The sequence below is a fragment of the Tyto alba genome, unplaced genomic scaffold (assembly GCF_018691265.1).
Source record: "Tyto alba isolate M040663 unplaced genomic scaffold, T.alba_DEE_v4.0 Super-Scaffold_5, whole genome shotgun sequence".
NCBI lineage: Eukaryota > Metazoa > Chordata > Aves > Strigiformes > Tytonidae > Tyto > Tyto alba.
In genome coordinates, this window is record NW_024881326.1 from 3,777,457 (window position 1) to 3,794,026 (window position 16,570).

Sequence of the window (16,570 nt, forward strand, 5' to 3'; positions counted from 1 at the left end):
ACTAAGATACTCATCAGCCCGGGCAGTGGTGCCACAGCCTTGCCTGCCAACATGGCATGAGGGGCACCCCTGCTTCTTATGTTAGAAGTAGCTCAGGAATGCAATGTGTCATTCATTAGGGTGACTAATGTATTCTGTCAGCTCCTGAATGGATTGTAAATGCCATACCTCATAGAATTTGCAAGGTAGCTGGGGTTTTTTTTCCCCTCCTTTTTAAATTACACTTTCATGCTTGACTTGCTGAGAGAAGTTGTGTGTTGTGCACCAGCCGTACGGGAAGTAGGACCAAATTAGTATGGGACAGGGGGAACAGCGGAGAGGCAGCTCCCTCCTGTTTAAATTAAAACTAAGCCACATCATAAAGTTGCCAATTAAAAATAAAATGAATTACTTTGCTCTCTCTGTAGGTGACCTGTCTCCACGATTTCTTTGGGGATGATGATGTGTTTATCGCCTGTGGTCCAGAAAAATTCCGCTATGCACAGGATGACTTCTCTCTGGATGAAAGCGGTAACATCAAACACACACTGCTCTCCAGTCTGTGTTTTTATTTGATTTCCATTCAGTTGCTTCTATTAGATAATAATGCTGCATGCTTTTGCTATGTTTTTAAAGACCTAATACATGGAATTTGACATCCTTTTGTGATATTTGTGTAGTCAGTGGATATTATAATTGGGCAGATATTGACTGAGGTAGCCCAATTCAGAATAGTTGGGACTCCTACACCATTTTACATTTACTATAAAATCTGGTAGTGTATATTCTTTCAAATTTATCCAGTTGCTGTCAGATAGATACATTTTTATTGAGAACTAAACAGTAGAAGGACTCTTGTCCTTACGTACACATGTGAATATTAAAAAATGGGAAGAAGAACAGTTAAAAGAAAAATCACTCTCTCCACTGCTTTCTCCTGCTGATTCAAACAGCAGACCAATAATTCCCTTTTTAGGGATGGGACTGGGACAGAGCCATTTTATTTGTCCCTGTTACAACTGCAAGAACAGATCTGTAACAATGTGAGTGTCTATGATCAATTAAGCCATGAAATCTTTGATTTCGCAGAATACACAGAGCTTGCTTGTAGGAGTTACCACTTACCCCACCTAGCAACTATATACACCAAGAGCACAGGCTGTCTGCTGGTGGCAATGAGTGCAGCAAGAGTAAATTAATGTAACTTTGACCATTTATACTAGAAGAAAATGTGGCCTCCAAACATTCAGGCTCATTTCCCAAAGCTCTAAGTATCCTGTACAAGGAACACGAGCCCTGTTATGTCTTACATGCTACAAACTGGCTTGTCATTGAAGACCAAAGAGGACTTTTGCTGTATACCAGAAGTCAAGCAGCCTCTAATCTTCAAACACTGTATTTTTATGACTCCTTTACAAGCCTGATTTTATTTGATGCTGCTACTTCTGACCTGTGTACTCCAGATGAACCCATTTGATGGTCTTGGGTAATTCAAAGAAAGTTTCCAAGGTTCAGGGGAAACTTCGCAGGCAGAAAATAAAGCCTATGTCAGGCTGGGGAAGCAATCTGTAACCTGAGCTTCATATTTTTTTTAACACTCAGCAGTTGAGTCAGCTCCACAGGGAGTTCCACACTGTAAAACAGTTTGGATGCAATCCTAGCAGAACACTTAATGGGAAGCCCAGCTCTCTGCCTACACTCCTGATTACTACTGATTTTTCCAGCTTGGATTTCTCTCACAAAAATAAGTCAAGTCTGCTGTTGGGAAGGCACTGAGTAATTTTCAGGGGAGTAGGGGTGCCCTGCACCTCTCACAAAGCAGATGAGGAGCTATTAGCCTGCAGCATTTTCCCATTATACACCCGTCATCCTTCCTTGTTATGAGTCAGATGCTGCAAGGAGAACTGTAAGTCCTGAGATCTTGCAGATGAATGTCACTTATTAAAATCTCCTCTGTCATGGGGTACTTTTTCTTGCCTGTTTGGATGACATGCACTTGGATTGCTGGTTATTATGTTCGGTCTGGCAGGACATCAGGAAACAAAATGAGAAATAGCATAAGAGAGGATTGTGTCATCTTTTTCCTCCCGACTGCCCACCACAGCTTCCACCCTATAATCCCTGCTGCTGAGCACCTTCCAGATGACGTTGCTCTGTCTCATTCGTACCCCAGATTTCAGCATCAGCCCATGGCAATGTCAGGCCTCCTGGGATGTCTAGGGGCCTGTTTACACCAACTTCAGCACAGTCAGGTTTCTACCTTTAGAACCTTGTTTCAAGATGTGCAAATGCTCAGTGATTGCTTTTGGTGTACTGACACTTGCCAACGGCTGAGCTGGAGGAGTTCCTCAGAGTCAGCCTTTCCGTGCTGGAAAATGCAAAGCTGAGTTTCTTTTCAAGGAATTACTCCCCTAGGAAGAAAATAAATTTGAAAACTCTTGAAAAGACGCAACATAAAGTATTTTTACTTTTTTGGGTTTATTTTTTTTGGGGGGTAATTCAGGTGACTAAACATAGATGTCTGACACCCTTTGAGACCCCCTTGGTTTCTGAGATATCCCCGTGATATATGATTGACAGATATCACCCAGGGGCACCAGGACACCCACTCTGCTCCCGGGAGGCTGTACTCTAGCATTTGGTGCCTCTGGCTGGGCAAATGAATCATGTTTTAAGATCAAAATGTTGCACTGTTTTTGTTAAAACAGCTATATGTAAGAGACTTGAAAAATATTATTTCCACAGTGACTGAAAATAATTTTTCCCCATGTTTTGGCTTGGCTGGTTAAGACCAGGAGAGGTTATTTGCATACTCTCCTTAGTGGATGTTTCACAGTGTCTCATCAAACACTATATTCTTTAGTATCAAGAAGGGATAGTCTACCATCCACACCTCCCCCCCAAATCATTACTGCTCTTCGTGTATAAAAATTGGGGCTCTTATCCATGCTGGAGTCCTACAAGCCTTTCTATGGCATCATCTGTGAGAAGTCAAGTACCTTGAACAAAAAAAATACACAACTTTTTCTATCCCTGATTTACAGTACCCAAAATCCATTTATCAAGAGAGAGAATAAACTCACTGTAGGTTTAATTATCACCATGCAGTATCCCTGGAGCACAGGGCATCCTCTCTTCATATTCTTGTACTCCATGACCCAACAGCAAACTCTCGCAAACCAACTGGCAGAAAAGACTGACTCTTGACTGTCTGAGAATGAGGAAAACTGGGGGAAACGTTTAAGGCAGTTACATTTTCATAGATATACTGATATATATATATGTATATAAATAACACATATATTTAGGTCAGACAACTTGTTTTCAGTTGACCAATTCTTTACCTGCTATGGGCTGCCTTAGTTGATTCCCATTAGGGAATCCAGTCGAGGGCGTCCTCAGTCCAGCCCATGCATGCTGAGCTGAACTTTTCCATAAAAACCTGTAAGTGGAACATCTAATTCACAGCTGTAAAAAAGACCTGTTTTTCACATCTTGGTGAGGATGATCTGTTGTCGGAGATGAGGTGAGACCAGTTAGCATTTGACTAAAAGGAAATCCCCTTTTTATTGCTTTCTTCTTTAACTGGGTTAAGTTAATAACTTGAGGGGTGGAAACTGCTTTTTCTGTTAGCTCTCAGTGTAAATAAACCCTGGTTTTGAAGAACTGGCATGCCTGAAGTCCTGGACACACAGAGGTTTGTTAGCATTTCAGTTTCCTTCTGCAGGACATTGTAGATCATGTTTAGATTTTCCACTTTTTCTGGCCTATATATTTTTTAAGAAAACACAGTTGGGGTTCTCATCTGCTCATGTCTTTAAGTACATAAATCTACCAGACTTGTTTATACAAACCTTTCTGAGAGGGATGAGTGGCCAGGAGAGAAGACATGTTTTGTAAAACCGTTTTGTCTTCTTTGCTTTCTGCATCTGAAAAGTTGCAGCTTGTTGAAACCAGAGAAGAAGTTGATTCAAGCTGGGTGAAAGCCTCTTGGGGCAGATATCCCATCTGCCACTTAGAGACCTTTGCATCATGCCATGCTGGCTTTCTGCACCTGAATAAATTGCACTCGTCATTCCTACTACTGGGTCTTCATGGAAGGATTACAGCAAATTAACTGTTTTTTTTGGACTGATTCTTCCCTTAGTCAGTATTGACCACTTTCATTGTGTTCATTCGGTGGTGAGAATGAAGGCAAGGGGAAGGGCAGAAAATCTTTGATAGCAGATGGGCCCTGCTAGGGAGCCAGCCTGATCTTGTCATACATTGTCTCAGCACCTCCTCTAGAAGAGCAAAGCTGCTCTTCTTTTTGCCCTCCCCCTGAGTTGTCTCCTTTCTGCTCTGGAGAAAATGTAGAGATATCATCTTTTCCCTTGTCATTGATGTTTTCAACAGCTCTTTGGAGACAAAGCACTAAGCTGCCCGTGGGCATTTCTTACCTGGTGTCCATAGGCAGCGAGTAGGCAGGGACATAACCATGGATGCTGTCTGTTTCCTTAGAGTGCCGGGTGATGAAAGGGAGCCCCGCGACTGCCACGGGCAGTAAGTCATCTCCCACCCCTCAGAAGAGCTCAGCAAAGAGTCCAGCCCCCATGCGCCGGAGCAAGTCTCCAGCCGATTCAGGTAACCATCAAGATGGTGAGTGATTGTTTTCTGGTGTCTGAATACTAACAATGCTCAAGGGAAAAACATATTGTGTGTCTTTGGATACACTTACCTTGGATGTTTACACATGAAATTTCGGCATTTTTAAAAAACAAGATGCTGGTACTAGTGTACGTGGGGATTTAATAAATATGGGAGAGGAATTCTCTGGTCAGTTAAGTGCAACTGTGGCTTTAGGTCATACCACCCACAGCCTCACAGCCTCCTGTCCTAACAAAATTTTAAAAGAAGTTTCCATTTCACATGCAGGAAATCAAGGCCCAGAGTGCTCCCATATGTTCCCTATAGATACAGAGTGATTTAGAATAACCTCCTGTGCAATGCAAATGTTAATTATTGTACAGGTCAGATGTTTTTCCTTCTAATCATTATTTAAAGAATACCAGTGACCTTGCAATTGGAGAACTGGTGATGGGTTTATTGATGTGATATTGAGACATTCATTCAGTAATAGAAGAGAAAGAAAACGGGAATCCTAATTTGCTGCAGCAGCTTGCACCATTTAAATTGCCTTCCTCCTTCTTCAGCAGCAACTGGATTGGTGGTGTAGCAAACCTGCAGAGCTGCAGAGCGTATAAATGAAAGGCTGGGTTGAATATCACACTTCTGGTAATTGATAGTTTTTAGAGTAATAGAGAGTTTTTTAGATTCATGATGGAGAAGATGGATCTCTAGGTGTGTCATCTGTCTGCCGCTTTTATTTCCAAAAGAGAGCCAGACATGGCCTTTCACTAAAATGGCCAAATCACCAAATAAGCACTTCAGGCCTGCAGGAGAACTTCAGGGGTTAAATTCTAGTGACCCACAGTATTAACACAGATGATAAAAAACAGAAACTGCTTTTCACCTTCACGGTAACACATTGCATATTGCATGTGAACACCACACAACACTTGACCATCAGTAGATACTGGATCATTGCATGTAAAATTCTCCTGACAGTATACAGAAAGATTTTCCCTGGGAAGCAGTTAATTTGTTTATGGTCTCTTTATGTACTTCAGCTACTTAAAGCGACAATGTGAAGTTGTTTGGCACATGCCAAGACTCTGTGATTGTGAAAATGTTATTTCTCTTTAAGGTGATTTTGCATTCATAGAGTTTTCCTTCAAGATTCCAGTGTTGACTGTTCTTATACTCAGGCTTGCTATAATCTAAAATGCTTTTACAATCCCAAATGCATGGTAAAGTTGTGTAGGTACTTTGAAGACATGATGGAAAATATGTTGATTTAAAAAAACACCAACAACTCCCATTCAATGATCTGGGAGTCAGCTCATGCATGAGTTGTGGAACAGCATTTAAACCTTCTCCATAAGCATCAGGTGCTAATTACCACCAGAACTAGACTTTATTGCATGAACATATAGTCTAATGTGAAATGGCAACTAGTGCCTTCCTGATTTTAGATGATTGAATGACTCACAGGAACAAAATGGTGAGTCATCTGATGAAGTTTAATGAATGCAGTTAGTAGAGCTTTTCAGAAGGAGATTAAAATAACCAGAAGTGCTGAACAATAGCCAGCTCCTGGAGTTAAGATCATCAATGAAGGACAAATCAAGTTTCTTTAATCTATCTAGACAAGGGTCTTTCGTACTTTCCTGTGATGTCAATACAGAAAAAAAAATGGCAGTGTGTCCTGCTTAATGAGAATAAAAAATGACTGAACACTCTCACTGCTGGAAAGGTAATCAGACAGTTCTTTTCTCAGGACAGAGAGAAAACAAGAATACTATTTTGTCTTCTTGTCCCTTGAATTTGTAATAAAGAAAGTAGGTCTAGACATTACTTAAGAGTCAATATTTACATAAACAATCAACAGGTTTAGCTGGATCTTGAAGATAACACATTAAAAAGGCAAGAAATGCTGAGTAAAGCCTGATTAATAAAAGATGATCTGACCCATCTGTTTTTCATCATTCTCATTTCATTTGTGAAAGGATTTAAAAGCAGTTTTATTTCAAATATATTAAATATTTTTGCTACGTGTTTGATCTCCCACCCATTTGTATCTTCTGCCTTTGCTGTCTTTCACTATGCTTTGGATGTCGTATCAGAATTCGAAGTTTTCTTCAGTCTGTTCTCTTCAGTTCTTTTTCCATGTAGGATTCTGCATTGTTTTTTTCCGACATCTCTAAGGCCATTGTGACATACCTGGGCACTGATGTAAATGCAGATTCTGAAATAAATCTCCATGCTGCTTGAGTGAAAGAAGGCAGAACCCTTCTCATTACAAGCACACCACAGTTACAGAAAAGGATGTTATTTTCTTCCATTGCTCATCCTAATTATTCCATTTCCACATTAAAACATATGAGAAAATGGTATATTATTTATCAGCAGCAAAAATGAGAATGCAGTGGATTTACATGTGGACAGTGGTCCACATGCATTGCCCGCAAAAGCAGCTAAGGCTTAAAGCAGATTGTGCATGCACAACTGTGCCTCAGTCCTTGGCAAGAGCTTCGATGCTGCCAGCAGATAGTGGACAAAAGTGGTAAGTCACTGTTATAGCACAGAGAGAACAGAAAAAACTGCTTCAGCAGAGCTTGGCAGTGCTAATTCTGAGGATGTAACGTTGACAGTGTGCAAACATTGCATCCACTTTCCCTTCCACTCACTGTAGGAACGCTTCTGATCTTTATGTGTCAACATAAATAAAACACTTTTATTCAAAGCTGTGGAAATGCTTTGTGCCCGAGCAGCAGCTATCCTCCACACAGGCTGGGGTATCTGGAGACTTGTGTTTTATTCCAGTCTCCTCCTCTGACTCACTCCATGGCTTTGAGTACATTATTTAAGCTGTTCATGCCTTCTTTCCCAATGGATCGTCCAAGACAGTGATAAGCAATCTGTGTACCCAGCTCTGTAATGTACCCATGAAATCATGCACAGGAAAGAGCTTTGAGGCTCTTTATTTGGGGCTTTTTGTGTATTCTGAAAGCATTGGGAGAATAATATTGCTAAAACCAAAGCTATTATCTCACAGATTGCCAGAGACAAAAGACATCTCCAGCAGCAGAGTGACTGCATCATGTGCTCCAGATCTTCCAACAAAGGCAAGCCACAATCTAGCAAGGCCACTACCCACACTCCAGTGGATCAGAGACTGCTCCAGCAACCTGCACACATGCATTCAGTCCTGCCGCAGTGAACTGTCAGGTTATGCAGGTGAATGAACACAGCTGCGTGGCTTGATGCTGTCTTAGCCATCATCACAGACTCTGTAGATTCCCATCTGAGCTGATCTGTCAGCCTGGAAGCTTTCTATGTAGGGATCTGTCTTCTGTGCCCAGTGATTTCTACTCATCTTTGATATCCTTTGCTCCTTCCGGTTTTGGCTATGGATTTAGTGATCTACTTCTCAGTGAAAAATACAGATCCAGGTTTAATGAGCTTTCTGGGAGAGCCAAAAAGAGTGGACTGCTGGCTAGAGTCCAGTTTCCCCTGATGGCACCCAAAGCTTTGTTCCTCACTGTGGTCTCTGGGGCCACCTCTGAGTCAGAATGACAGCAGAATACAGAAGGAAGTATATGTAGCAAGTCTGTAAATCTAGCACTGAAACAGAAGGAGCTTCTAAGCTATTTAATTGCTCCTGTCACGAGCTAGATGTGAACTGTAATGTACTGTTTGACTGTCTTGTTACAGCAGTCCTGGTAGTGAACCACCTAAGTAAGTAGTCAGCTCCCATTCTAAAATAGCAAGGATTAACATGGAGCAACAAAGAACACCTAAACAAAGTGTTTTGTTAAAAAATGTCAGAACAAACGGCCATGCACAGAAGTGCAACCACACAGAGTGCCAGCTCCCAGCTGCAGTGATTTGAGTTCACTGGTTGAATTGCTATCTTCTGCCGGAGGTAATTTGCCTCCTGCCTAGATGTGTCATGGCCTCACTGTGAAAAGCTCAATTCCCTCTAGGAAGTCTGAGCCCTTCAGCTTCAAGGATATTCAGAAAATTAGGTAGCTAATCCACAAAAACATGTTAAACACTGTTTTCTTGGCACAGTATTTTTATTTCTTTATTTACCATACAGTCATTTAAATGAATCAACGAATGAAAATTATATTAATGAATGAATGAAAATGAAATGAATGAATGAAGAATGAAATGTCTTGCTATAAGCAGATGGTAACACACCACAGTCCTCATATTCCCAAGGGGAATCCTTTCTTCCTTGTTAACCCCCAACCCATAAATATATACCTTCTCAGCAATGCCAGTGTATTTCTGGTTTGATCCAGCTATTCCTCCAGACACTGTGCTGATCATTCCACCATGGGGCCATTTTCACCTCTTGGTTCAGTTTGACGGGAACGCCCTGACTGCTTTGCCAGAAGTTCCCACTGGGCATCCAATATATCCTTTTGTTTCCCATCTCTTTGGTGCTGGAGCTGTGATGCTGTCTTTCATCTATGTCCTCCACCTAACTCCCTTAACGTGTTGCTTCCAGCAAGGTGAGGTTAACACGGAGTTACAAAGCTGGTTATTTCTAGCCTCAATTTTTCTTTCTATGAAGTCAGCTTAGAGCAAGAAAATCTAGACTAAACTACGCCTTGCAGTATACCATCCAAATCCTTCTCCTAACATGACAGAGGAAAACTGGGTGTAAGAAGATAAGTCTCTGTGCAGCTGCTATGGTCCATGAGATTTAAATGGGGTAGGGTCAGCATGAAGTTTGGCAGAATTTCTTTAACAGACCACTCCAATATGAAGTCAAACCAAACAAAAGACAGCTAAATCTCAGGGGAGAAATACATGGGAGAAAACAATACCATTTGGCATTACTTCTTTGTTATAAAAATATGAATTTATCTTACAGTCACATAACAAGCAAGAGTTCAGTTGTCTAAATACATGTGCTGTCATAGGAAAGTTTATGATTTTGAAAACCAAGATGATCTTAGTCCTTTGCAGATCAGAGCCACAGGTACCTGAGCTGAAATTTGAAAATGTCTTTCCCCAGCTTTGCCTTGATTTGGCTCAGGGAGCCTATGAACAAGACTCTGAGGCACTGCTGCAGGACTTTAATGTCTCAATCCTCTAATGGAAGAGTTTGGATAGAGGGACAAAAGCATATTCACAAGGCAGCAGCAATTAGCAAAACAGATACAGAACGTCAGTCTGTCCTGACTGCAGATCTAGCTCCCCAGGGTCATTATAAATGAATGTGTTAAAAAGGCAGCAGATGTCTTTTGGATTGCACACAAGATAGAGCAGCTTGTTATCCCACTTGCACTTACTTACGTTCTGCTAGCTGACAATCCACAGTCTGCATCCGGTGGAGAGATCAACCTCACAAAACGTGATGAGAAAAGGGTGCCAACACCGCAGAGCTGAGTGCTTGGAAGTTAGGAGGTGCCTCAGTGAAGGATGCCTGTGCAATCTGAATTCTTCCACTCCTGAATGAACACTGCAATGGAGTCTTTATTTTTCCCACATGCTCCTCTGTCCTGGAGGGCAGGATGACTTGTGCTCACTAAACAAGCTGCTATTTCTTTATTTGCTATATGCTGTCCTTGTTCTGGCTGTTGCCTCTCTTTATTTTCTTGGTGATGCTTCAAACCCTGACCTGGAGACAGAACTATCCATGTATTTCATGGTCCTTTCACTCTTGTGATGTACGAGCATGTTTGCTCCTCAAACTAGGAACTCATCTGCAGAATCTGGGGAATCCCAATGGGGCAAGAAGTATTAATCTTATTTTACAAATTGATAGAAAAAGAGAGATCTCCACACATTTTGAGCACCCACTGTGAACCTTGGGCCCTGCTTTTTCCAGTTCTGTTCATTGATAGAAATGTGAGTTCAAAAGATGGTCATTTACAGGTCTCAGTGCTTATCATTGCTGGACATTCAGATCCAGAGTCCCAGTCACCCAAGCAAACCTGAGCAACCCTCAAGGAACAATTGAATATGACAATTTTGGCTAAAATATCTGTGGGAGAAGCAGGCAAAGAATTCAGTTTACCTGAATCTCTCATAGCCATCTCAAACATGACATGATGCTATATTCTCCATCCTCCCTCTCATTTGCTGGACAAGCCTGATTTATCTCCCAAACACAAATTGTCTTGTTCACTGAAGGAGGTAAGGATCCTATGAATAAAGGTAGTGTATATGCGCATGCAATTAAAGGATGTGTCATATGCACAAAGGGACTTTAAGGTAAATTGAGGTTGCAAAGCAAATACAATGACATAAATAAGACATAATACACCAAGAATAACGCAGTGGGAAAAAAACAAATGAATTAAAATGAAAGCTGGTTTTAAAGAATGGTTTCTAATAGCCAAGGTTATGTGAGATCTGTAGCTACCATAAGTCATCAGCAGATTTTAGTGGAGTAGCAGTGTTATACACCACCTGGGATCTGCTCTTTGCCTCTTGTTATTTTCTTGCATTTGAGTTCAAAAGCCTGCAAGTTTGGTTATGAACACTATTCTTCATTAGCAGACATAGAGAAAATTAAACTGGGCTTCATAATTGTTGCTCCTGCTGCAAAATTCTTTGTGAGTATTTGTAATGATATACATCTGTCTCATTGGATTTCTGATTTGGATATCACATCTGTTTTTTCGTTGGTGCTCATAAAATATTAACGTCCCTGCTGTAGCACTTAAAAGTGTCATTGTATTAGGGAATTTTGTCCTTCCCTGAAGCAATTACATCTATTTGCTGCACCCCGACTGTTAGCTGTTCTTCCAGTCTTCCTGCTTGTGGAAAGAAATTTTGGGCTCTTTGTAGAGTTGTTATGTGGCATTCTTCATCTTAGGAAGGATTACTTCCTGCCTCAGGATCAGTGACAACTGGAAATAAAGAAAGAGGCATTTTAGAAATTAGAGATGGATTCTAGCTAATACAGACTATATTAGTACTACTGTACCCCACATCTTCTTTAATAGAAAACCTAAACTCACTTGGTGAAAAAAACAATAAAGATATCCAATTTATTTTTTTCTGAATTGCCTTCATTATATGGCATATAGTTAGTGAATTCTACTGTTTCTCCCACCAATCTTGAGGGCAGGTCACTTTGTAGAACTGGAGCAAAGTGAAGAGTGGCACGTTGCAGTACAGGGACCACTGTGTAACAGTTTCTGGGTTTCCATAACTAGATTTTCCCCCCACTAATAAAGAATGATGTGAGTGGAATGGGGAGGTGAAGGGTCACTCTGTTCCCCAATTATCTATAAATCATTATTTCTACTACCTTTTAAGAAATACCTATTTCCTCAGTGAGGAGCATTTGTAATGGGAAAAATGCTATCTGTGACAAATAGCCTCCTCTTCCCAGCAGTGCCTTCTGCAAAGAAATGATGGATATGAAGATGGAGGGCCCACATCACCATGAATCTGTTGAGTCGGAGCTGCTTTAACATGCCACCAGCTCCTCCTTTGTCCTGTGGCTTAGAGCACATGTTTCTTTACACTTACTTGAATTCACACGTATAACCTCTACGTTTGGGCCAGTGATACTACGAACCTTAACTGCCCCCTTCCTTCTCACGAGAAGATAACAGAGAAGAGGAATGAGGCTGTTTTGGGCCTGAGTTATGCTGGTTTTGCTCTTAAAAATGCAACACTAGCACACCTTCTTACTATATGATACTTTATACACTTCTTAGGTCTCCTCCAGACACTCAACTACTTAATTTTAAGTAACTGATTTACATATTCAGCTATTACAATTGAAAGCATAAGTCACATATGCTGAAATCATCCATCCTCCTGTGCCTTTACAGTTAGAGTAAGGGTATAGAGAGATACTGTGCACTCAGAGAGCAGGGCAAGCCTGGATCATTATACGCTTGTCTTTCTCTCTCTGGGTGAAACATCAACACAATTAAACATGCTTTCTTTAAAAGGGGTAGGGATTTGTATGGTTATTTGGAGGGCTGGCAACACTACTGCCTTTTAAGGAAATGACAATCAAAATATTGGGGGTTTAGTTTTGTGGCTTGTGCAGAGTATGTTAACATCTGGAGTAGGTTTTGGAAATGTCACTTTCTATGGACTTGGTCGGGATATGTAGTTTAATGCTCATAGGGCCTCCAGCTTGCTGCTGCTTGGATTGCAAAAAGAAAAGGCCAGAAAAGACAATATACTTGGACACAGACAGCATGAGTTTGAATTTCCTTCCCTCAAGTAATGCTGCTTGTTCTGATGGAGCTGTGTGTTTACAAACCCTGATAACAAGAGGGTGTGTATCCCTGGAGCTGATACACAACCCACGAATGACCAAGTTCACTTATGTGTAAGTATGTCCTTATAAAATAGGTATTGTGACACCTGGCAATTATCAAAGACATTAGTTTCCTTCAAAGAACATCAGTGGTAGGAAAAAAATAATTTATCCTTATTCCATTTTGTTTCCCATTATTTTTCAGTATAGTATGGTATTTACTTTGTTTCCTTTTTAGTCCAATAAACGCATAGTAGCTTGCCCTGACATAGACTCGGGGCCCTTCACTTTAACTAAAAGCCAGGTCTGTGAAGGCTTCAACAAACAACCTTCCATAAGCCATTTGGTTTAAATGAATCACATTTTTTAAAATGGAGAATAAGTGTGTTTTATTCAAAGCAACATGAACAAACAAAGCAATTGAAAAGGTCAGATTTTGATCTTTGCAAGAGGATCGTCTCTTGATGCGATTCTCCTGGTCTTCCCACAGTGGACCACGTTCACTTCTCTGGTGCAGGCAGTGGAGGAACAGCAGAGCCAACTCTGGCCTCTCCCCAGGGAGGGGAACAGGGACATGCCACCCTCTGCTTACACAAGGGCTTCAGAAGGGCTCTTTTGGCCATTTAATCCTAGCCACAGCTAACTACATCCAGGGCACTCCAGGCAGCTGTTAGTCTAATTTGTAATGTGTATATCTGACATCTAACATTTCTTATGTAGGATCCAGTATACCTGCGGTGTCTTGTTTCCACTCATGCCCTGAAATGCTATGTGGTTTCAATTGCATTAAACTGTTTGAGAACATAGAAATTGTCTTTCTGTTTTTCTGGTGATGTATATCTTGGATCAATTTGGTGAATACTTGTAGAGTAAAATATTGCTCCTTCAATGTATTTTGTATTTCACTGTATCTTACAGTCTATTATCTGGAACAGCTGAAAGCCTTACATTGGGTGAATAGTCATGGTGTTTGCTTGGTTTTTTTCTCCTGCCTGACATGAATAAACTATAGCATTTCTGTGTTAAATGTTTGGATACTTTCCATCTCCCCAAATGAGAAAGAAGACCTTCCTCTTGCTTTTCTGATTACTAGCTTCTGTCTTGTTTTCTGACAGCAAATGGGACCTCAAGCAGTCAGCTGTCTACACCCAAATCAAAGCAGTCCCCGATCTCCACACCTACCAGCCCAGGGAGCCTCCGTAAGCACAAGGTATTATGTTTCTTATACCTTACTACATCTGTTTCTTCCTTCATCTACTCAGATTTGTATGACATTTAAGTCATGGCCATATTCTCTGGAAGCACATCTCCTTATGTTGAAACAGTGGAGAATTTGGCCTGTTACCTAAAAGGGTTGTCACTTTGGCCTCTGGCAAGATGGTGAACAACAAATCATTGGCTTGTTTCTTCCACTGGAGTTATTAATTTGTGCTGGAGATCATCCATATGGATCAGAAGAAATAACTTATCTCCGAGTTTGTATCACTATTTTAAAAAGTTCTCAAGTTATTGATAGATATGATCCTTATATAACCCCTCCTCTCTTGAAAAGCCTTAAGTGTTGGCAAATCTGGTCCATTAAACAGCAGAAGAAATGCAAATGTTACTGAAGCTCTAAGACATCACTTTAATGATGCCTCTCAAGGATTTTATTTTTAATTATTTAAGGCCATGCTCTGTTTTACAGGAAACAAGTCATTTTTTAGAGCTGGTGTAGTAATTGTGTTCTGGTACAGTAGCTGTTTTTCCTGGTAACAAACAGGGTGTCCAACAGGTGGCACAGCATCTTAGTAGAGATCAGTAAACCTGTGCTGGCTCATAGATAGTTCATATATTGACTTATTTAAAAGGTATAGCAGCAGTCACAGCTTTATTTGCTCCTGTTATTCAGTGCCATTCTGCACTGAGTCCAGATTATCATTTCCATGGGCTTTTTCATTTCTGAAATAGTCACAGTGTTGCTTCTTACAGTCTTTACTTGATACAGAAATGGGAACTTGGACATAAATGTAACTGTGAGAGGAGGTCAGTGGGATTTCTCTTTAATAATCAGAATATACCTCTCAGCCTAAATATAACTTTGAAAGCATTGTCTTGAAATTCTGGAAGAGTAATTAAAAAATTCTGATAGTGGTGAGGTTTTGCAGTCAACCAGGCAGATGTAATCCACCGTGGTCTAGATTGTATGGGTCGAACACCTTTTGTTTGAGGATTATGTTTTTTCTTGAAGTGAGGAATAGTAGCAGCAGCTGGACTACAGTTGTTATGATGGTAGAACTAAGCACAGAGAAGTCAATGAGAATAATCCTCAAAAGTCCAATGGGCTTTGGATTATACCTCTAACATTTAAGATTTTGCATCACAAACCTTTAGACAGGGGGTTGAATGGTACTGGGGGAGCTCAGAAATCAGAGCTTTAAAATATTCCAAACATATGAAGAGGCTGTAGTTACTCAGCTTTATTTGACTTAGTTTAACACAGGCATAGCTGAATCCAAATGAAATCTGTGTTTTCCCCAGGAGTTCACTCTAATCTCAGATGCTCAGTCTAAGCCTGAGGAAACACACCAGTTGTAACACAATGGGTCCAGATTTATTATTAATTTATAACTGAGAACAGGATCTGGCCCATAGTCTGAATTCAACAATTGCTTGTATGTATTTCAGCACAAGTAAACTGTATCCTTTGCTTCAGCCATCAAGGACCTAAAATACTTCCCAAATACTGTTTCATTTAGGACTTTGGATATGCGGATTTGCTTCCTGGTAAAGACATGTAAAACTCTTTTAACATTTTATATATGTTTCCATCTGGTTGATTTATGACCTTGCCAGTGAAGCCCCTAGAACATCTGTAATAGATGGTGACTGCTGAAGGCAAAGCCAATCTATCTATGAGTTTCTCCACTAACTTAAACCAATCAGCAAACACAGATGTAGCATTTTAGGTTACCAGGATATTCATGCATCATTGTCCTTCTCCCGGAAGCAACTTCCTGCTAATGAAACCACTTTTCTTTTTTTTCCCCTAAAGCTCAAATAATAAATGCTGAGTTCATGACAGAGTCCTGTTTTACCTCTTCTTATATCAAGACTGTTGTGAATTTCCCTTCCATGTATTTGGGCTTTTCTTCATTTTTCTCACCTGTGTGCAGGTCAGAGTTCAAAAAGGTCCAAGGAGAGCTTTATTCCTTGAGCAGGTTTGTGTACCTAGTTCCACGCAGGACTTTAAGGAAGTGGAATAAGATGGTTACCCCAGAAAGGGACCCTGGAAAAGCTTTGCATTCAGCATTTGATCTAAATAATAAACTGGGGATTATTTTCTTCAGCCTTCTAATCGATCAGAAATTACTTAAAATAAAGAATAAACCATGGAACATGTGATTTTCCTAGAGATTTGTCCCAAGGGTAGCTGTCAAATCAAGGTAACACTGTATTGTGGACTTAGGTTCAAAGAAACTTGTTTAAGGAAAGGTCCTGTTCTTTCATGCACGTGCTATAATAGATACATTGATGCAGAAGCGATAAAAAAAATACTTCTCAAAATTATCACTGAACAGTCATCCTTCTCCTGGTACCAAGATTCTCTTGCTCCACTGTGCAAGTAACCTGCCTTGATTTTAGCCTTGAACTACCTGGACAACTGGGCAGCCCCATCCAGTAACCAGTGCATGAGTCTCCCCACCCTGTCCCTACGAACTGCATGGAATTGGACCATTCAGCTGCTTCCTTACACAT

General features: G+C 40.6%; 1 protein-coding gene across 2 annotated transcripts in view; it reads left to right on the forward strand.

Annotated features, from left to right (window-relative positions):
- The window catches only part of DCX (doublecortin), an 83,980-nt gene that overhangs the window by 55,349 nt on the left and 12,061 nt on the right, over positions 1-16,570 (forward strand). The window contains exons 4-6 of one of the 2 annotated variants that reach the window (XM_009970564.2): positions 408-510; positions 4,480-4,617; positions 13,948-14,042. In XM_009970564.2, coding sequence (XP_009968866.1) covers positions 408-510; positions 4,480-4,617; positions 13,948-14,042 — 336 coding nt within the window. The remainder of the gene's footprint in view (positions 1-407; positions 511-4,479; positions 4,618-13,947; positions 14,043-16,570) is intronic. The other variant, XM_032996029.1, reaches the window with a different exon arrangement.